General features: G+C 41.5%; 1 protein-coding gene across 7 annotated transcripts in view; it reads left to right on the top strand.

Moving 5' to 3' along the window:
- The window catches only part of LOC129815450 (sodium channel protein type 8 subunit alpha-like), a 219980-nt gene extending 198913 nt beyond the window's left edge, over window positions 1-21067 (top strand). For all 7 annotated transcript variants that reach the window (XM_055869298.1, XM_055869296.1, XM_055869295.1 and 4 more), the window contains 10 exons: window positions 1600-1717; window positions 1949-2103; window positions 2986-3159; window positions 9461-9583; window positions 13790-14074; window positions 14370-14423; window positions 14612-14749; window positions 14870-14974; window positions 15194-15464; window positions 15825-21067. In XM_055869298.1, coding sequence (XP_055725273.1) covers window positions 1600-1717; window positions 1949-2103; window positions 2986-3159; window positions 9461-9583; window positions 13790-14074; window positions 14370-14423; window positions 14612-14749; window positions 14870-14974; window positions 15194-15464; window positions 15825-16990 — 2589 coding nt within the window. In that variant the 3' untranslated portion in view covers window positions 16991-21067. The remainder of the gene's footprint in view (window positions 1-1599; window positions 1718-1948; window positions 2104-2985; window positions 3160-9460; window positions 9584-13789; window positions 14075-14369; window positions 14424-14611; window positions 14750-14869; window positions 14975-15193; window positions 15465-15824) is intronic.
- Window positions 21068-22891: the final 1824 nt, after the last annotated feature.

Raw genomic sequence — 22891 nt, 5'->3', positions numbered from 1 at the left:
AATACATGCCGAGGTTCTTGAGATTGCGGTCAATGTACTGTAGTAGATGATGTAATGGCTTAGAGTGCGTTTGTGTATATGCAATGCGTGTCTTTTTATCCACTCATCAACACTGGACTGAGCAGTGAACACAGAGCGGTGAACACAAAGGGGTGAACACAGGAGACCGTCAGATGGCCTGACGTTTCAGAACATTTGTTTAGACATGGCAGTACCACTGACTCTGCAGACTGACAGTCAGACAGACGAACACGGCTTTGTGTCTGTGAACGTGTGGGAAAGGTCCTCCTCACTTGTACAGTATGTGGATATGTTGGGGAGCTCTGATGCTTGGGTCACCTTGACCTGGTTTGCAGGGGGAAGGCATGCAGCAGCTCCAATACCTGTACCAGATCCCCAGTCTGCTTCGCTCCCTGTCTCCACCAACCACACGGCAGGCTATCTTGCAACTAAGCCAGTGACAGCCCAGCCCTGCAACGCTTGGATGGACACGGAGCCCCTGTCAGCCAATCAGGGATCTGTCTGGCTGTTTGTGTTAGAGAGAGAAGAGGGAAAGAGAGAGAGTGTGTGTGAAAGAGAGGAGCACAGTCCTTCTGCTGAAGATTCAGGATTCTAAAGTGCAGCGTCATTCTTCTGTGAATTCGATTGGCTCTGTGGGTGTGCGTATGTGCATGAATGCTTGTGTGTCCTGGTTCACCTTAAATTATCGTTCAGCTGTGAGATGATTTATTAGGTTGGCTAGACCAGGCATATACTGTATGTCTGTTTAAACGTTTCTACCTAAGCTGGTCGAGATCAGCCTCAATACATTTACATTTTAGGCGTATATGTTGAATCCTCTCTCATAACCATTTCTCTGTAATCAGATCAAATAATGCTTTGGTAATTGTGGTTGTTTGTATCTCACAGACACAACAGTCCAGCATCATTACAATGAATTAGACATGAATTTAAAAGCCCAGGCATATATGTTAAGGCAGTCCTTCCCCCATCTCCCTTTAATTAACATGTTTATCATATCAATTCCCCTCTTGAGTGTCATATGTTTATGTCCTGTGCGTCGAGTAAAAGTTTTTATCACTGGATCTAATGCTGTAGTCTATTTGCATAAAGAGCAACAAATCATGCATCACTGTCAAATCTGCAAATGCATATTTATCAGTGACCAGCCCTATTAATGTAATCAATCAGCAGCCAAGATTAATGACTAGCTAGCTAGTTAATGTTGCTAATAATACTCATGTCGGGGCAAATAGACAAGGTTACCCACAACTCCATGGTTGGAATACAAGAGAATGTGTTAAACATGCAGACAACATGTAACATCTAACCTACAACTGCGACACAGAGTTTTTCCTGGTTAGGTTACGTTGCCTTTAAATCATGATGCCTATGATGTACTGCATCCACCGAAAGGGTGAGCGGGTGACTAGTGGATGCTTTTGTAGGCAGTGGGTACCACTGGGTACCAGTGGGTACAGTGGGTACCACCATGTATCTTTGTACATACTAGCTCATAACACCACTGAATGTTCAGTGATGTTAGGAATTTAATTTGAGGTTCCTCCTCTCCTATATCTCTCCTGTTGTCTGTCTCAGCTTGATGACACCAGCTCTTCGGAGGGCAGCACCATAGACATCAAGCTTGACGTGGAGGAGGTGGTGGTGGTGGAGGTTGTGGAGGAGTTCCTGGACCCAGACGCCTGCTGGACAGATGGTAACTAAGAACCCACAGACACAGGCTTCAGTCTGGCCACAATAGCACTTAGCATTTCATTTATGCTAACTGATATTTAAGCCATGCCAAGTGTGGGTCTGTGAGTGACTGTCCTCATCTCCGGTCTGTATGTCATAATGAGGGCATTTTGTGTGCGTGCGTAATCAATTAAGTGTACATGCCCTAAACTTATTCATCTGTGTGTGTGTGTGTGTGTGCCCTCTCTTCCAGAATGTGTTGCCAAGTATACGTTTTTGTACTTGCCCATCGACCATGGCTGGGGGAAGCACTGGTGGTTCCTGAGGAAGACAAGCTACCTGATCGTGGAGCACAACTGGTTTGAGACCGTCATCATCTTCATGATCCTGCTCAGTAGCGGGGCGTTGGTATGAACACACACACACACACACACACACACACAGTTCACCTCATACCACACCATTACGTACTGTCTTACAGAAACCATATCAGTTCTGACAGAATGTACTGAAATGTAAAAATTTAATCAAGAAATATTTTATTCCCCCTTGCAAAGTGTAAGTCTTAGCGAGATCATTACTTTTTCCTTTCTTCTGCGACTGTTGCTAATGGGCAACAAAGTACTGTAATACACCAGCTTTTTAACTTAAGGAATCCAGCTTAGTTTGCAGCTTTCTGGGAGACTGTAGCCAAATAGTGATTCAGAACACTTACGTGTTCAGGAATGGACAGAGGGATATATCCTATAGGATAGTGGGTCTGAGGGGACTATTAACCCTACAGTACAGAGACAGCCTGTTCCATCACCTACAGTAGCCTACCTCCTCTTTCACCCATAGTGGGCACTATGTAAACACCACACATTCTGAGAGGATTCAATTGTTGTATCAGAGAGAATTCTAAATTCACATTCACAAAATTTGCCATGGACGTAGGGCAGTATCAACTTTAGCACAGTTGAATCCCAAGACATTAAAGACGCAATCAGTAAGTAAAATTTCTGATAGAGAAAAAAATATTGTATATAAAAAGCCAATGTAACACTTTTTGGAGGACCGAGAAAGGATCATATTTGCTCATGTTCCCCATTGCACCTTTAACACTATATCATTTTAGGATAATTCATATTTCAACAGGAAAAGCAAACGTCAAAACCAGCTAAAACACCTTTAACCATAGAAAGGGTCAGGAGTTTTTACATGGCCAGGAAAAAGTCAGAGGCATAATCCTAAAACAAGACGTCCAGTCACATCAGTGTTAACATGCTGGTGTTCTGTTCCCTCCCCCAGGCCTTTGAGGATGTGTACATAAATAAGAGGAAGACCATCAAGATTATCCTGGAGTACGCCGACAGCGTGTTCACCTATATCTTCATCCTGGAGATGGTGCTCAAATGGGTGGCCTATGGTTGGGTCAAGTACTTCACCAACGCCTGGTGTTGGCTGGACTTCTTCATTGTGGATGTAAGTAACTTCTCCAACAGACTCTGTTACTTCCTGCCCCCTCTTAGGATTTTTCCCCTCTTCTTTTGTGCTGGTCTCTCTTTCAATATATGTTTATCTCTCTTGCTTTGTCTTCATGTTCTTCTTTGGCTATCTGTTGTCTCTTGCTCTTCTCTCTCTCTGTGAGAGATGATGAGCTTTAGTGTAATCCTCCCATGTTGGATGCTGTTTCCCTTCAAGCATACTGTAGCTGTAACTATTTGTTCCTGATCTGAGATGACTTTGATAATAAGGGACTTGAATATCTCAAATGATGATGCTGCAATATGGCCATTGAGCACTGATCGCAGATTCTAGGTTATGAACAGGACATCAAATCATTGCCTATTGACATAGACCATTTAACCGGCATAGCAAAACCCTGCACAGGAGAGTGGGGTAAGTTAAGCCACCTACTTTTTAAAACCGTGTCTCTCTTTATTTCCCAAACACAATTCAACACAATCATAATCGCTTTTTTGTTTTTATAATCCGTTTAAGCATCTTTTAACACTGGCTTAACACGTAACAAACCATTTTTTAAAACACTTTTAACATAGGCCAGGCCCTGTTGTTACGTCATATCCCAGCGATAACGCTTTGCATTACGCCTGGGAAGAAAACAATTCAATTTTCCCAACTTACCTCAAGGCAAACATTTTGACTATATTAGCCCACACAGCTACAAGGATGCACTTTCATGCTAGCTTAAAGAGACCCCAACTGATGTATAGAACAATCTTAAAATGATTTACTTTGGTTTAGATACAAGCATCATGAAACCTCTAAAACAATACATTCATTTGACTTGTTGAAAATCGTTTTTTTGGACCTAACTTGCTTATCTGGACCTTTCTTCCTTCACAGACTCCATGAATGATGACCTCTGTTTAAATATTTGGTCAAATTATACATTTTGTGTATGGTGTCCTAGAAACAAAGGTGGCTCAACTTACCCCTTTGTCTGACTCTCCCCTATGGGGGCATATGCACAAATACAGGGGTGGAATGAGTGGTGACAGGCAGGGCGAGTGATGGGGACAGTCCCCCAAAATAAATATCATTTTTAAGGTTTACATTTCACACATCACAATGCCACACAAGCTGCTGTAATAGCCTCCAATCTTCTGGGAAGGCTTTCCACAAGATATTGGAACGTTGCTGCGGGGACTTGCTTCCATTCAGCCACAAGAGCATTAGTGAGGTTGGGCACTGATGTTGGACGATTAGACCTGGCTCGCAGTCGGCATTCCAATTCATCCCAAAGGTGTTCGATGGTCAGGGCTCTGTGCAGGCCAGTCAAGTTCTTCCACACCGATCTTGACAAACCATTTCTCTATGGACCTTGCTTTGTGCAAGGGGGCATTGTCATGCTGAAACAGGAAAGGGCCTTCCCCAAACTGTTGCCATAAAGTTGGAAGCACATCATTTTATAGAATGTCCTTGTATGCTGTAGCATTAGGATTTCCCTTCACTGAAACTAAGAGGCCTTGCCTGAAGCATGAAAAACAGCCCCAGACCATTATTCCTCCTCCACCAAACTTTAAAGTTGGCACTATGCATTGGGGCAGGTAGCGTTCTCCTGGCATCCGCCAAACTAAGATTCGTCTGTCGGACTGCCAGATGGGGAAACGTGATTCATCACTCCAGAGAACGCATTTCCGTTGCTCCAGAATCCAATGGCTGCGAGCTTTACACCACTCCAGCCGATGCTTGGCATTGCACATGGTGATCTTAGGCTTGTGTGCGGCTGCTCAGCCATGGAAACCCATTTCATGAAGCTCCCGATGAGAAGTTATTGAGCTGAAGTTGCATCCAGAGGCAGTTTGGAACTCAGTGGCGGGAAAAAGTACTCAATTGTCATACTTGAGTAAAAGTAAAGATACATAACAGAAAATGACTCAAGTATTTGTATTTATGATGGATCCCCATTAGCTGCTGCCAAAGCAGCAGCTACTCTTCCTCGGGTCCAGCAAAATTAAGGCAGTTGAATTTTTTTTTTTTAAACATTACAATACATTCACAAATTTCACAACCCACTGTGTGCCCTCAGGCCCCTACTCCACCACTACCACATATCTACAGTACTAAATCCATGTGTATGTATAGTGTGTGTGTGTGTATGCATGTGTCTGTACCAATGTTTGTGTTGCTTCACAGTCACTGCTGTTCCATAAGGTGTTTTTTAATCTGTTTTTTTTTAAATCTAATTTTACTGCTTGCATCAGTTACTTGATGTGGAATAGAGTTCCATGTAGTCATGGCTCTATGTAGTACTGTGTGCCTCCCACAGTCTGTTCTGGACTTGGGGACTGTGAAGAGACCTCTTGTGACATGTCTTGTGGGATATGCATGGGTTCTTGAGCTGTGTGCCAGTAGTTTAGACAGACAGCTCGGTACATTCAACATGTCAATACCTCTCATAAATAAAAGTAGTGATGAAGTCAATCTCTCCTCCACTTTCAGCCAGGAGAGACATGCATATTATTAATATTAGCTCTCTGTGTACATCCAAGGGCCAGCCATGCTGCCCTATTCTAAGCCAATTTCAATTTTCCTAAGTACTTTCTTGTGGCACCTGACCACACGACTGAACAGTAGTCAAGGTGCAACAAAACTAGGGCCTGTAGGACCTGCCTTGTTGATAGTGTTCTTAGGAAGGCAGAGCATCGCTTTATTATAGACAGACTTCTCCCCATCTTAGCTACTACTGCATCAATATGTTTTGACCATGACAGTTTACAATCTAGGGTTACTCCAAGCAGTTAAGTCATCTCAACTTACTCAATTTCCACATTATTTATTACAAGATTTAGTTGAGGTTTAGGGTTTAGTGAGTGTTTTGTTCCAAATACAATGCTTTTAGTTTTAGATATATTTAGGGCTAACTTATTCCTTGCCACCCACTCTGAAACTAACTGCAGCTCTTTGTTGAGTGTTGCAGTCATTTCAGTCGCTGTAGTAGCTGACGTGTATATTGTTGAGTCATCATCATATATAGACACTCTGGCTTTACTCAGTCAGTGGCATGTCGTCAGTAAAAATTGAAAAAAGCAAGGGGCCTAAACAGCCACCCTGGGGAACTCCTGATTCTAACTATATTGTATTTGAGAGGCTTCCATCAAAGAACACCCTCTGTGTTCTGTTAGACAAGTAACTCTTTATCCACATTATAGCAGGGGGTGTAAAGCCACAACACATATGTTTTTCCAGCAGCAGACTATGATTGATAATGTCAAAAGCTGCATTGAAGTCTTAACAAGACAGCCCCCACAATCATTTTATCATAAATTTCTCTCAGCCAATCATCAGTCATTTGTGTAAGTGCTGTGATTGTTGAGTGTCTTTCCCAATAAGCGTGCTGAAATTCTGTTGTCAATTTGTTTACTGTGAAATAGCATTGTATCTGGTCAAACACCATTTTCTCCAGAAGTTTTCTAAGGGTTGGTAACAGGCTGATTGGTCGACTATTTGAGCCAGTAAAGAGGGCTTTACTATTCTTGGGTAGCGGAATGACTTTAGCTTCCCTCTAGGCCTGATGGCACACGCTCTCTAATAGGCTTAAATTGAAGATGTGACAAATAGGAGTGGCAATATCGTCTGCTATTATCCTCAGTCATTTTCCTTTCAGATTGTCAGACCCCAGTGGCGTGTCATTGTTCATAGACAACAATAATTTTTTCACCTCTTCTACACTGACTTTACGCAATTCAAAAGCACAATTCTTGTCTTTCATAATTTGGTCCGATATACTTGTGAAAGTTACCAAGTAACCCAGTAAAATAATACTTGAGTAAAAGTCTAAAAGTATCTGGTTTTAAATGTGCTTAAGTACAGTGGTAGAAAAAGTACTAAATCGTCATACTTGAGTAAAAGTACAAAATAAAAGTAAATGCTATACATCAAATTCCTTGTATAAGCAAACTAGAGGGCACTATTTTTGTATTATTTTTAATTACGGACATAAAGGGGCTCACTCCAACACTTAGACATAATTTACAAACACAGTAGTTGTGTTTTGTGAGTCTGCCAGATCAGAGGCAGTAGGCATGACAAATTGTTATATTGATAGGTGCCATAATTCTGTCCAGCTTGAGCATTCTAAAAGTAACGAGTACTTTTGTGTGTCAGGGAAAATGTAAGGTGTAAAAAGCACATACTTTTCTTTAGGAATGTAGTAGAGTAAAAGTAATTGTCAAAAATATAAAACGTAAAGTACGGATGCCCCAAAAAACAATATAAGTAGTACTTAAAAGTATTTTTACAAAAGAACTTTACACCACTGCTCGGTAGTGAGTGTTGCAACCGATGACAGATTCTTTTTACGTGCTACGCTCTTCAGCACTCAGCGGTCCCGTTCTATGAGCTTGTGTGGCCTACAACTTCGCGCCTGATATGTTGTTGCTCCTACCCGTTTCCATTTCACAATAACAGCACTTACAGTTGACCGGTGCAGCTCTAGCTTTTTTTGTTGCATATCCCAACTCCCACTGAGAGTGGGGTCACAGCCAGGGTCTGCCATTATCAACGGCAACCATGGAGCAATTATAGTTAAGTGCCTTGTCGGCTCGGGGATTCGAACTAGCGACCTTTCAGTTACTGGCCCAATGTTTTAACCGCTCTGTGTGTGTGTGTGTGTGTGTGTGTGTGTGTGTGTGTGTGTGTGTGTGTGTGTGTGTGTGTGTGTGTGTGTGTGTGTGTGCGCCTGCCTACCTGCCTGCCTGCCTGCCTGCCTGCCTGCCTGTGAATTGTGGGTTACTCAGAAGGTGCATGTCTCTCTCCTCAGTTTCTCCTTACAGAGCCAGAGGAAGGAGGCATGGCGGCCACTCCCCACCTTTTCCTACAGGGGGCGTCAAGCCGACAGAGGCTGAAGGTGACCATCACCTCAAAGAACAATGACAGTGTAGTAGCCTAAAGGACAGTGGAAGCTTTAGCGTGCCATTAGAAAAGCCAGGGGACATACATGGACAAAGGCTGTGTGTATATGTGATAGAGATCATTTAAATATAACATCTACAGAAGTTTTCCTCTTTGAGAAAAAGAAACCCATTGCAAAGAAGAGCATAGTGTCATGGGTAGTACTCAGTACCTTACAAATATATTTAACATACATTCTCATGAATGAGCGAAACCGAAAGATCAGCTCATTCTCAAACACAGCCTTTGTAAACAGTTCCCAGAAGAGAAAATGTCTGTCCCTCCAGAGCTGTGACAAAGTACAGTATTTGTCATTGGTAGACTTTAAATATGTTTTAGACATGATTTTTGCAAATCCTTTCGAATGAAACTGTTCCATTTCTCAAAGGCCATCCAACAGTTCCCCCACCACCCGCCAGTATCACATTATCATGGGTGGTCATGAGAGACAGAGGGGAAGTGAGCTCAAGTTTTCTAACAGGTGTGGTGTCCCATGGTCTCTTTGCGTCTCTGGCTCCTTGCTCCTCTCTGTCCTGTAACTACTCTACATCTTGGGTCCCGTGGGTCTCCTTATGTAGGCTATGGCTCCCTCACGAGTACAATTTTTGGTCTAGAATAGAATGAAATGTGAGTATGAGATGGCTCATGCATGTGCATATTCAACCTGTACCTTCTCTCGCAGGTACCTGTAACAGTGTATCTCTTTAAATTAAAAGGAATGTTGAACTGCAGTCAAAAGGCTTGGGGGCTGGTGGTTGAGAGGCCAGGGTAAGGTTCTTGTGGTTTTGTCTCGGGACTCTCCCTTTCACAGGTTGTCCTCTCTCCTACTCGCCCCCACAACTGCCCTCACCTTCCTGGCTCCCATTCTCCATTCTTATACTCAACTGGTACTTTGTGAATTGTTTGAATAGTGTGCGTATACTGTGTCACTTTGAGTTCTTATATAATATCTCCCCTCAAATGTCCCCTGCTTGATTTGGCTACCTCTTTTTCTCTCTTCCCTTGTTTTTCCCCTCTTTTTCTGTCAACCACATGTTTCTAACCACGTACACTGTAAAGCCTTTTTTCAAGCTTCACCTGCTTTACAAACTAAAACAAAACAGACTCCCTAAATATCCAGATAAAAATTGGGGCATCTACTATTCCTTGAATTCTGCAGAAGTTTTAACCGCTGCTAAACTTTACTCTCTTTATATTCAGTTTGTGTACATATTGGTACATATGCATACATATATAAACAATGCATATATATGTATAAATATCGATATGTGTTATTCATTTTCTCTAGCAAATTGGTCCATCTATCTCTGTTACCAATTCTAACTGTTTGGACCCTCTCTCTTCCTCTCTCTCTCTCTGTGTATAGGTGTCTATAATCACTCTTATAGCTAATGCGATGGGCTACTCCGATCTAGGGCCCGTTAAATCACTACGGACATTGAGGGCCTTGAGGCCCCTTAGGGCCCTGTCTCGTTTTGAAGGGATGAGGGTAAGATCTAAAACACCAGGCAGCTGGTCCATCTGCATGTCCATTCATTAGATACAGAACCAATGCATGCTATAATGAACTAGAAAGCAAAAATAATGTTAGAAAATCCAAATGGGCATTTAAGAAAAAAAAGATGCAATTTAACACAATTCTGTCCAAAAGGAAAATGCATGCAAAATTCTACACATGCTCATCTATGACACGCTATTTGCATGAAAAGATCATTTCAGAAAGTCATGATGCAGCTGATATGAAATCAATGATTATCTCAAATATGGATAAAGTATGCATTTGAAAGCAATTTCAGGTTAATTGTAATATTAAAATGTTGATTGGTTAAAACGGCAATATGTTGCAACGCTGCCTCATCACAATGTCAAAACAGAGTATAGATGTGGAACTTATGAAAGAAGACTGGAGAATGAAGTCACTCATCCCATATGAATGAGATGTCATTTTTAACTGAAACTGGCAATCTATTGTACTTATTTTAGAGCCTTCACTTCTACTGTCGAGAGCTTTCAAGCAAGAGATCCTTCCTGTACCCTGTTCCTTCATCTACTGTTTCACGTGTCTCACTCAAACATTCCAATGTAACACATGGAATGTAACACATAGCCCACACCAGCCCAAACCGGGCAAGCCCACACCAGCCCAAACCGGGCTAGCCCACACCAGCCCAAACCGGGCTAGCCCACACCAGCCCAAACCGGGCTAGCCCACACGAATCCCTCACCAGCCCTACATCAGAGTTTTCTAACCCAGAGGCCAAACAGGCCAATACTTCTGGGAACGCCTCTCGACACAGGCTCAACAGACCAGACCGGGGTTTGGGATGTCAATGAGAGAAGTGAAAAATGTATCCTTAGTTGTCCATTTTTTTAAATTGATTTCTAAAAAACGTATTAAAGTAGCTGAACATCCTAATAGAAGTGACAAACTGACACATTAAAATGTTGGTCAAAAATATCTTTATTTCAAAGGAGTGCCTTTGATTTGATGGCCTGCACCTGGTCAGTTTGGTGCATGTGCCAACCTGTTTCTGTGCATGAGTTTAGCTAGGGAATTTCTATTGGAGAAGCTGTTTCTGGGCATCTTCATACTGAACCATCTTTGCCGAAATGGGCTAGCCATCACCAGCTCAACACAGGCCAGCCTTCACCAGCTCAACACAGGCTAGCCAACACCAATCCCAACACAGGCTTGCACACAACAAATCCCACACCAACCCAATGTGGGTTAGCCCAGCATGGGCCAGCCCACACCAAGCCCAGCACGGACCAGCCCACACCAAGCCCAGCACCGGCCAGCCCACACCAAGCCCAGCACCGGCCAGCCCACATCAAGCCCAGTACGGGCCAGCCCAAACCAAGCCCAGCACGGGCCAGCCCACACCAAGCCCAGCATGGTCTAGCCCACACCAGCTACTTCATAACGTGGAGGCGGGGGCTCATTCAAATATTTGTGGGTGTGGTGTGCACACAGTTATTTTTGTGCAACCATTACTGAGTGTCATTCCAGTTTAAGGATTGCATTGTGTGATGCCCCAAAAAAGTATTGACTTGTACACTGCCAATGAAGAAGTGTTTCAAAAAATTTAAATAAGTGCATGTGGCATATAAGAAACTTTACAGTTTCTCTTGTAAAAAATATATGTATGATAGTAACAACTTGGTTGTCTACAATGTAACACATTTGCTAAATACCTTTAAGGTTGGAATATTATACTATTTATTTAAAGCTACAAATTCTAACTTTTTAGGCGACCCGACCAAATTTACTGAGAGATGTGAGTTATAGATCTTTAATTCCTGTTGAAAGCAAGTCTAAGAAGAGGTAGATATGCTCTATGTGTGCTATTTCTATGCTTCCCGTTCTGAACTTTCGGTTTTGTACATCAGCTGAATATACAATATATTTGGTTATGGAAAATATAGTTCACAGCAGTTTAGATGGTACAATGACTGTCTATACAATAACTGCTTGTTTTGTCACATAAACTGAAGTTAGGCTAACTATTGGAATTTTAGCAACCAGGAAATGGCGGCGTGATTCTGCATAGTGCATCTTTAAGTAAATAAGTTACATTTGAATAAATACCTGCCCTGGGGCCAATGTGGAGCCGATGAGTAAAAGCACATTGGCTCAGTTTGGGCAGTACAGGGGGCCAATAGCTTAGCCTGCATAGAGCCCACATCGTGCCAATGTGGTCATGTTTGCTGGTACCAGTTTCCAGTAAGCACCATTATAGAAAACAGAACGTGTAAGCTGAGCCATTGGGCAGGGCTTATTTGTTGAAGCTTTGGCACGTGACGCCTACACCAAGTGAGACGCATAGTAGCATTTCTCACAGTTTAATATACCATAGTCTCTTATTGGTTTTAAGTTTCAGGTAGTATCATCTGTCAATTTCCTGTGAAGGATTTTACCACTGGTTGTTATTCTTGAAAATGTTGGTCTTGTCTCCTCTCCGACTTGTAATTCCTCCCATATGTACAATTCAGATGTGTCTACTGTTCTCCCCACATCCCTAGTTATGTCATATCACCAGAGATTGGTGAAGTACTGTATATCAAGCACCAGAATTAGTGTTTCTGTCTGGACTTCATCTGGCTGTAGCATTATGTTGCAAAATATATTTATTATGTCTGTATCGCTGAACCCACGTTACAGCGTGATTTGCACTTTAAAGGCTATGTTCCTATGTTAGAGGAGACTGCATTCACAGTATGTCAGCTTACTCGGAAAATACCTTTAAATGATCTGTCTTGCAATCTGTAAAGTGTCAGCGATACAGTTTGACTAGAGTCCTCAACCTCCATAATACAGGATTATTGTGCTGTTATTTGACTGATCATGCCTGAAATATTTACATGCAAGCAATGCACACATGCCAGAAAGCCATGTTTCTCTTCTTGACAACAGCAGTTGACAATAACAGAAAATCAACAACCATTTGCCGGTAGTAGGCGTTGTTTTTTAAAATATTGATAAGGTAAACTCATAACATCGTCACAGAATTTAGTCAGCCTAGTTATGAAGAGGGAACCAGGTACATCTTCACATCATTATGATGTCCATTTAGTGAGGTTAGCTCCCTAGTCTACTCATCAAATCAAATTGCATTTGTCACATTCACCTTATAGTGAAATGCTTACTTACTAGCTCTTAACCAACAATGCAGTTTTAAGAAAATACCTAAAAGAAAGTAAGAGATAAGAATAACACATGATTAAAGAGCAGCAGTAAATAACAATAGCGGGGCTATATACAGCGGGTACCGGTACAGAGTCAATGCACGGGGGCACCGGTGTCGAGGTAATTGAGGTAATATGTACATGTAGGTAGAGTCATTAAGATGACTATGCATAGATAATAACAGAGAATAGCAGCAGCATTCAGGGGGGGGGGGGGGCAGGGAAATGCAAATGTTCTGGGTAGCCATTATCGCTTGCCGTGCGGTAACTAGGTGTGTGTTTAGTTGAGGTCGTTTGCCATAACCACAACACATTCAGAGGGAAACCTTCAGCAAAGTCCTCTCATCTCAGTTCTGATTGTCTTGTCAAGTTGGGAACATGGCTCTGTACATGTGCCTGTATGACTGTGCATGCCAGGCTCAGCTTAGCTGTCTGAGAGCTGCTGGGTGTCCTGCATTAAACAATCCAATGTATATCGTCAGAGCATTACACCGTGTGCTGCTGCTGACACCGCCACAACCTATCCAGGCACCTAAGAGTGTACTCATTAAAGGTTTCAAATAGGTACACCAAAAATGGGATCTCAAACTATTCACTGTACTTCCCCCACTTTTTTTATTGTCACTTACACGAGATAGATGCAGTGAAATGTGTTGTTTTATAGGGTCACCCATAGTACAGTGACTCTGGCACAAATTATAGCCTTGCTCAAGGGCGCATCGACAGATTTTTCACCTTGTCAACTCAGGTATTCAAACCAGCAACCTTTCGGTTACTGGTCCAACGCTCTAAACACAGGCTCATTTTAACACCAGTATACATCATTGGTGACGTCAGTTGCATATGATAGAGTAATAGCAACATATAAGTCATAGTCAAGATAAACCAAACTGATGTGCAAATCACATAAGGTATATGACCTTTATCTTTGAGAGGGAGTGGGTTTATTTTTGTATATATGTGTGAGTTGTATCTCATGCTGCTCCTGTTTCCTTGGTTACATGTGTAGGTGGTGGTGAATGCCTTGGTTGGAGCCATCCCCTCCATCATGAACGTGCTGCTGGTGTGCCTCATCTTCTGGCTCATCTTCAGTATCATGGGGGTCAACCTGTTTGCAGGGAAGTATTACTACTGCTTCAACGAGACCTCAGAGGAAAACTTTAAACCCGACGTCGTCAACAACAAGACTGAGTGCTTTGCACTAATCAACGCAAATTACAGTGAGGTCAGGTGGAAGAATGTCAAAATTAACTTTGACAATGTGGCTGCAGGATACCTGGCACTTCTACAAGTGGTGAGTTCAAGGTCTTTCCTAACAATGTTTTGACTTTTAACTAATTTGGCCCTCCCACAGTGGAGGTCAAAGTTGATTGGACATTGAACAGTACTTAGACTGCAGGATTCAATTCTCATATTTTTCAATCAATGGCTTCTTACTGTACCTTTATCTCCTTCATCTTGTAATTTTCCTCCTTCCTCTTCAACACCTCATTCTAATTTTCCTCTCTTTCTGCTTTACCTTCATTCTTCTTCCTCATGTTTCTTTTCCATGTTTTCTCACATTACTTTATATATCCCCTCTCTCACAGGCCACGTTTAAAGGCTGGATGGACATAATGTATGCCGCCATTGATTCTCGGAAGGTATGCCTGTCACTTGTATGAGATTTGTCTCCCTTTTGTTTGTTGGTTGGTATTTTGTGAACAGATGTAACATGTTCCAGAAGAACCTACCAATACTAACTTGTAGCAAAAAAGGCTTTTGAACCCACAACTTGCAATGTAATGAGGGAGAGTTTGGAGCTTGAATGTGTTTTTCCTGTTCTCTGTAGGTGGAGGATCAGCCGATCTATGAAGACAACATCTATATGTATATCTACTTTGTTGCCTTCATCATCTTTGGCTCTTTCTTTACCCTCAATCTCTTCATTGGTGTCATCATTGACAACTTTAACCAGCAAAAGAAAAAGATAAGACCTATTTTCCTTATTCCATGGACATGTTGATAAGATAAAACTAGGTTAAGAAGAGGTTCCCACATTCTTTGGCTGAACAAGGTTGTAACCAGATGTTTTCTTGTGTCCCTTTACTTTGGAGGTCAGGATATATTCATGACAGAGGAGCAGAAGAAATACCACACTGCCATGAAAAAACTTGGCTCAAAAAAACCACAAAAACCTATTCCGAGACCACTGGTGAGTCTCTTCCTATGGTTCCTTTAGCCTAAGGGCTGCTTTGGGGAGGGGTAAATTATGAGTTCTAATTAAGGTAACATTCAAAAGACATGTCAAATTAAACTTTACTAACCAACAGACCTTCCAGAATGTACCCTAACAAAATGTGCCTTGCTTTGATTTGTTAAATCTACTAACTCTCTTTATCTTTCCTCCATAATGTTTTCTCTTTTCTCTCAGAATAACTTTCAGGGCCTGGTATTTGACTTCGTAACGCAGCAGGTCTTTGATATATCTATTATGATGTTGATCTGCCTCAACATGGTGACCATGATGGTGGAGACGGACGATCAGTCAGAAGAAACCGACATTATTCTCTACTGGGTCAACTTCGTCTTCATCGTTGCCTTTACTACCGAGTTTGTGTTAAAGCTCTTTGCCCTTCGCCACTACTACTTCACCATTGGGTGGAACATCTTTGATGTGGTCGTGGTCATTCTCTCAATTGTTGGTCAGTAGTGATTTCATCCCTTTCCTCCTACATGCAGTTTGCCTATTGTCATCCATGCCTGGTATTTGAGTCCTAGAACTTGAGTTGCTGTTTTAATTACTAGAAATGGATTGCTCTATTTTCTATCAAAAAATAATCTGTGTAGAAATATCTCATAATTATGAAATTTAAGGCTTGGAAAAGTGAGATCATATGTTAACATCTCCCCCTAGTGGCCCAACAGTCACAGGACAGTTTGTATTATTTTTAAATATCTATATGACCGTGTTATGGATTTAAGGAAACATACTAAAAGGATTGCAGAACATACCAGCAATAATACATTTCTCCCTATCCTCTTCTGTCTGCTTCTCTATCCAGGCATGTTCCTCGCAGACATCATTGAGAAGTACTTTGTCTCTCCAACCCTCTTCAGGGTGATCCGACTGGCTCGAATCGGCAGAATCCTGCGTCTGATCAAAGGGGCCAAGGGCATTCGGACTCTACTGTTTGCCCTGATGATGTCACTTCCTGCCCTGTTCAACATCGGGTTGTTGCTCTTCCTGGTTATGTTCATCTTCTCTATCTTTGGCATGTCTAACTTTGGCTATGTCAAGCATGGGGCAGGAATCGACGACATGTACAACTTTGAGACATTTGGCAACAGCATGATCTGCCTGTTTATGATCACTACGTCTGCCGGCTGGGACGGTTTGTTGTTACCCATTCTCAACTACCCCCCAGACTGTGACCCACAACTGGAGAACCCAGGTGCACCGAATACAGGCGACTGCGGCAATCCCTCGGTAGGGATTTTCTTCTTCGTCATGTACATTATCGTCTCCTTCCTAATTGTGGTCAACATGTACATTGCCATTATCCTTGAGAACTTCGGCGTTGCGACTGAAGAGAGTGCCGACCCGCTCAGCGAAGACGACTTCACGACCTTCTACGAAATATGGGAGAAGTTCGACCCAGACGCCTCGCAGTTCATCACCTATGGCAAGCTTGGTGACTTTGCAGACTACCTAGAGCACCCGCTCCGTGTTCCAAAGCCCAACACCATAGAGCTGATCTCCATGGACTTGCCCATGGTGAGCGGGGACCGGATACACTGCCTCGACATTCTGTTTGCATTCACCAAGCGGGTACTAGGCGATACCGGAGAGCTGGACATGCTGAGGGATCAAATGGAACAGCGCTTTATTGCGGCGAACCCGTCCAAAGTGTCTTATGAGCCCATTACCACTACTCTGAGGCGCAAGCAGGAGGACGTGTCGGCCAAAATCATCCAGCAGGCCTACCGAAACTACCTGGCTAGACGTGGCTTCAAATGCAAGCGCAGACCGGCCAATAACAATAATGTAAAGAATGGTGGGACGAATCCGGAAAAGGAAAAGAAGGAGGGTACGCCCTCCACTGCTTCTCTCCCCTCCTATGACAGTGTAACCAAACCTGACAAGGAAAAACAGGATGAGAACGAAGGAAAAGCAGGGAGGAAGGAGAAGGGCAGAAACCAAAAATCGGTCAGGGAATCTAAGTGTTAGAGTATTGGAATAATAATAACAGTCATAACAATAATAATTATAATAATGTAACTTCAAGCAAAGCGAGAGGAAACCATCTAACCCACACAGATGTACAGATTATTTCATTTGCAAGAAAGAAAAATAATAATATTAATAATTTTGTTTAAAGACTTCATACTATCGATGCAGTGAAGCAGCTCCGTCTCTTACAGCTTAAAGAGACTTGAACTTGATTTAAACCAAACATAATCAGCGTACTGTGTGACATTGTTGCATCTAGACTACTGATCTTAACTAAATGGAATGAAAAACAGACAAAATATGAAAGAAATGGGCAGTTCCCTGACTGGTGGACTACACATAAGGAACATAACTTTTCACTAAGAGGAATGAATGAGAAACGCTGATAAGGGATCTAATGTTTGGGATTCCCGCCAGCAATGGATTCCCATGGAAATACAGAGCTATGCAGGAAAAACATGGAAATACTGCTCGACTTGAAGAATCACCTTCGAAAAGCAGTCAGAAGGGACTCTGTATCATTGAATTTAGTCATTCATGGAGCACATTTATGTACATTATCAGTCTATATGAACAAACAGAAGAACAGCTGAAGAGAGAAAGACAAAAACCCATAGTAGCCTAAAGTAAGGGTTTTCCATTTGGGTTGTTAATGCTGAATATAGTATCTCCACAATTTGAGCGGCAAAAAAAGGTTACAAAAAAAAATCTACAATTTTCCCATGTCACACAACTCTTCCTCACCTTCTATCTTTGTTATACCCACATCAAAAGGCTTTTACTACATGGGCTTTCACACCAATTTGTTAAGGGGCTGTTGATTAGGGAGTCACCTTGGGCCAAGGGCTTACATTTACTCAGTCATATTTCCAAACAAATACATAAATAATTGTGCTTGTTCAATGCATAGAAATGACTTGCATGATGGCATGTTTTGATCAGAAATCTTGCATGAATAATCATAGTCCACAAGACACTAATACTCAGACCACAACAGTGGCTCGACCATAGGTTTGAGGTTGTCCACTGTCAAAAATTCAACGCTAGAAGTAAATCATTGGTATTATGATGATAAACTTTGTGTGGAATACCAACATTGTGGATTGTATGAGGAGAACTAGAAAATGTTATTGCTGCTATGGGATGCAGAAGAGAAGGGAATGGATGTCTGTGTGTATGTATTATTGACTGGATTTGATGGATCGTTTTAAATCTTAAAAAGCTTATATATTATTTGAATGCAGCAATATCACATACCTAACTGACCATGCCATCTGCCTTTGTTTTGTGTTGGATGAGGGCATTGTGGGAGTGTCTAAGTGTGCAGGGAATTGATGTAGCAAGGTGGTTTCCATTTCTGTTTTTTTCTCTAAGGACAATTTAGACTGTTCTACAAGGTTTAAGTGTAGAAAGAATGTTGTATTTCTGTTTCCAATAACTGTTTTATTTCCTTATCATGTGCTGATTCATTTGTACATGTTGTTATGGTTATCTAGTCTGTATCATTTTAACATGTATTTTCAGCCATTTCTTTAATGTGGTTGAGAGTTAATCTTGTGCTAGGAGATTAGAGAAACACCAATTTCTGTTTATGTGGAGAAGCCTTGTTGCTCATCATCACCCCTTGTCCTTGGAATGGGAGTGGGTGAACAGTACCCCCTGCTGCCTATTCTGTTCTTCGCTGTCATTGTTAGACAGAGATCCTAGAACTGTACGCAATGCTTGAAGAGTTCACCCCTTTATCTCAGGAGATATTACAGATGTATTATAATGAGCTCTGCAACTAAATGCAAGTGAATGTGATGAGAGTATTTATGAAACACTTTTTCTATGATTTTGTGTGATGTTATGCCACCCTATTGGACAATGGTCTCGGCTGGCAATAGCTAGGGCAGCCAGTCTATCAGGGGCCACTTTAGAGCTTCCTGTAAAAGACATTTAGAAATATAGGGCTAGAAGCATCTCAGTGAAAAAGCAACATTTCGCTCGCTTGTAAGGGCAGCGTTTGTATCAATAGTAAATTATATTAGTGGTTGTGTAGCTATGGATTTAGGTTAGGTCTGAATAAAATACAACAATAACAATAATACTGCTCACCCCAATATCAATCATAGGTACTTAAGAAACAATGTGAGGAGATGTCATGAAAGGGAAAATGGATATGTTAATTTGAGCAGAACACTCAATTCTATGAGAGGCAAAACAGGTATGTGAGCACTAGAGAGCAGGCCCCATAATTCTATATTTGAGAAAAATGTGCTCCAAAACCTCTCATCAGCCATTTACTCCACTTACCTAGCAAGTATATCTCGTAACAAATACCAAATAATGAACAGAGCACTTGATGCATTGTAAAGGTACTGTGAGCCGTAACACGTTAAGAAGACACCCAAGCTTTTGCACTTCCTGTTGTGCAGTGATGTCACTACCTTCCTGTTTATGAATAAATCCCCAATCCCCTTCTCAAGTTCTATGGTCTAGTTGCTGCATGAGATCTCCAAAATCAGTGTGGGTGTTAAGTTGAACCAAATAAAACTCTGAATGATAAGCATAAAAGCAACTGCTGTCCATTTTTCTCCATCCCCATCAAGGATATACATGTATCAATGTATAAACAGAAAAATGTAAAAACCTTACATCAATTTGAAAAACAAAATGAGAAAAAATTATGTACAGTTCAGGCTGTGTTGTAAATGGCACAAATTGCTGAAAAGTTAAGAATGAACTTTTTAAGAGACTATAAATAATGTAATATATCATTTTATTTTATGCGTGCATGCATGTGTAGTTTTTTGTAAATACAGAAATACTTAAACTACTGCTATTAATCTAATATGAATAACCGTAAATAGAATGGCTTCCAGCTGACACCCCTTGTCACACTTGTTAGACTCTGACACGTGTTAGGTGGAGTAGATTTTTGGAGTCACTTTTCACATTAAAAAGGGAGTAAATAAAAAATCTATATTAAAAAGAAAAAAACAATATAAAAATCAATACATATATAGAGCTATATACACACACACACACACACACACACACAGAATATATATATTCTAATATATATATATATATGTCCTCGACTCTCCCTTCTGCTCCTTGTACTGAGGAGAATGCAGTGCAACAGACTGTAATAACTCACATTTCTTTTTTGTGTGCAATATGTTCAGTGAATGACCAAAACTCTGGCCTGCCCAGGATCTCTATGTACTGGGGAACAGCGTACAATGGCTGCTTGCTGAGGATTGTGTAGCCTGCATTGGTGAGAGGATTGCACTACCAGCACCCTTTTGTACATGTGTGAAGATGTCTTGCCCACAACTTCTCCCACCTCTTCCCGCTTCCCACATACACACTCTCCACCCTGAGACAAGCCGGCGCTGGCCGGTCATTATGCCCCGGTATCCTGAGCCTCAGGTCGCCTTGTGTGACAGCTTTTTACTTGTTATAGCTCTGACCTTCCTCCAGGTTCCCCCTAAACACACCAGTGCAGTTTGGATTTATTGTTATTTTCTAAACAATGCATCTGATAATTTCAAGGTTTATTGTTTTTGTTATTTCTATTTGTTTCTTGGTGCAATATCTCTTAATGGCATGTGCCTTTTAGCTGCCTTTTTAGACTTTACAGCACATCAGTAAAAAGGATATATCCAAACCCATTGGTTTAGTAAATCAAAATGGAGAGACAACATCACCTAGACTAGATCAACAGAACTAACATCTTATAGTAATCTATTGCAAGTGCTCTCTCTGTATTCTGTTCACTGATCATTTAGCTGGTGAGAGAGCTTGCCTTCTGTTTTACACTTGGGTTCAATTCTGGTGTGGATTTATGAAATAATTTATGTAGCCTTTATTTTGTAGCATGACTGAGACCTGTTATTTGTTGGGGGTTTTTTGTTGCCAAAAATATTTTCTTAAAGCTTTTTGAGTGTCATTGTTATCTCTTGCCACTAATACAGTCAGAGAGAGGACAGTGTTGCACAACCACTTGGGACTAAGTGAGAATCAGTGAAAGATTGTCTTCATTTGAGCACGAATCCATTTCCAAACAATAAAGCAGCCTTCCAGTTATGCTTCATAGTGGTGTCTTTTTTTTCTAGAAAATAATGAACTACAGTTTGTATATACATGAGGAAAAAGTTTCTCATTTGGTTTTCATCACAGACTTTAAAATGAATATCAGTGTAGATTTACAGTAATAAACAGAAAGACTAGTCATCTGAAATCACAGCAAGGTCAGTGGTGGATCTTGTCTGCAAGCATCTAACCAGTAACTGGCCAAATCTGTATTAAAAGGATAGTACCTCAAGTAGCACAGCATAGTGTGGTGTGCTGTGTAGTGCAGTAGTGTGAACTGTGTGTGTGTGCGTGCGTGCGTGCGCGCACGTGCGTGTGTATAAAGTGGCCCACTGAATGAGAGAGGGAAGGAAAGACGGAGGGTAAAAACTGTGCTGCAGTGCAGATAGATGAATGCAGTGGCCTGGGCTGAGTCAGCAGCAGCCTGCTCTCAATACTGTAGACCTCCCTCCCTCCCTTCCTGTCCCACAACCTACTGCACACGAGGGGAAGGGGAAGGAAGTAAGAGAGGGAAAAATACATGAGCAGTAGGAAGACGGAGAGAGAGGAGATGCTGAGATTTATTAATGTGAAAAATGTATGCATGTATTTCAATGTAAAAAATACCTGGGCATATCTAAGCTGATATGTGAATGTGCAATTGTAGACTCCTAAATCATACACACAAACATACATTTTGTAATAGACTCATGTTATTCTAGTTTAAAGAGGCACCGTGCCCTGCTCCTTATCTTTCTCTCCTTCTCCATCCATATGTTCTTGTTCTCTACGCTTTTAATAAATAGATAGCCTAACCAGCACCTGGGGTGGATCGGGAAGGGGTCAGGGTTGAAAATAGGGGCCTATAAATCACAACATAAGACAATTGTGTAGGAGAGCAGGAGGATATTTGTGTGTGCATCCCAACAGGCACCATATCCCCTATATAGTGCACTACTGTTGTCCAGAGCCCTATATAGGCCATGGTCAAAAGAAGCGCACTATATAAGGAAAGTATATATGAAGAAAAACAGTTTGCAGCACTCTCCAGCGGTGAACTGGAGAACTACTAAAGAATGTTCACAAGACAAACAAATTACAAACGATTAGTCAGCAAGCTCAATCAAACTGATGAGTTGCATTGAAAGTTTCTATAGCTCCCTCTATTTGAAATTAATTTGCACTTAAAGGCCAAACATAATGAGTAGTACATACAGTGGGGCAAAAAAGTATTTAGTCAGCCACCAATTGTGCAAGTTCTCCCACTTAAAAAGATGAGAGAGGCCTGTAATTTTCATCATAGGTACACTTCAACTATGACAGACAAAATGAGGAGAAAAAAATCCAGAAAATCACATTGTAGGATTTTTAATGAATTTATTTGCAAATTATGGTGGAAAATAACTATTTGGTCACCTACAAACAAGCAAGATTTCTGTCTCTCACAGACCTGTAACTTCTTCTTTAAGAGGCTTCTCTATCCTCCACTCGTTACCTGTATTAATGGCACCTGTTTGAACTTGTTATCAGTATAAAAGACACCTGTTCACAACCTCAAACAGTCACACTCCAAACTCCACTATGGCCAAGACCAAAGAGCTGTCAAAGGACACCAGAAACAAAACTGTAGACCTGCACCAGGCTGGGAAGACTAAATCTGCAAAAGGTAAGCAGCTTGGTTTGAAGAAATCAACTGTGGGAGCAATTATTAGGAAATGGAAGACATACAAGACCACTGATAATCTCCCTCGATCTGGGGCTCCACGCAAGATCTCACCCCGTGGGGTCAAAATGATCACAAGAACGGTGAGCAAAAATCCCAGAACCACACAGGGGGAC

This window comes from Salvelinus fontinalis, chromosome 18 (genome assembly GCF_029448725.1).
Source record: "Salvelinus fontinalis isolate EN_2023a chromosome 18, ASM2944872v1, whole genome shotgun sequence".
Lineage (NCBI taxonomy): Eukaryota > Metazoa > Chordata > Actinopteri > Salmoniformes > Salmonidae > Salvelinus > Salvelinus fontinalis.
Note: the sequence above shows the minus strand (reverse complement) of the source record. Positions and strands in the feature narration are given on the sequence as shown.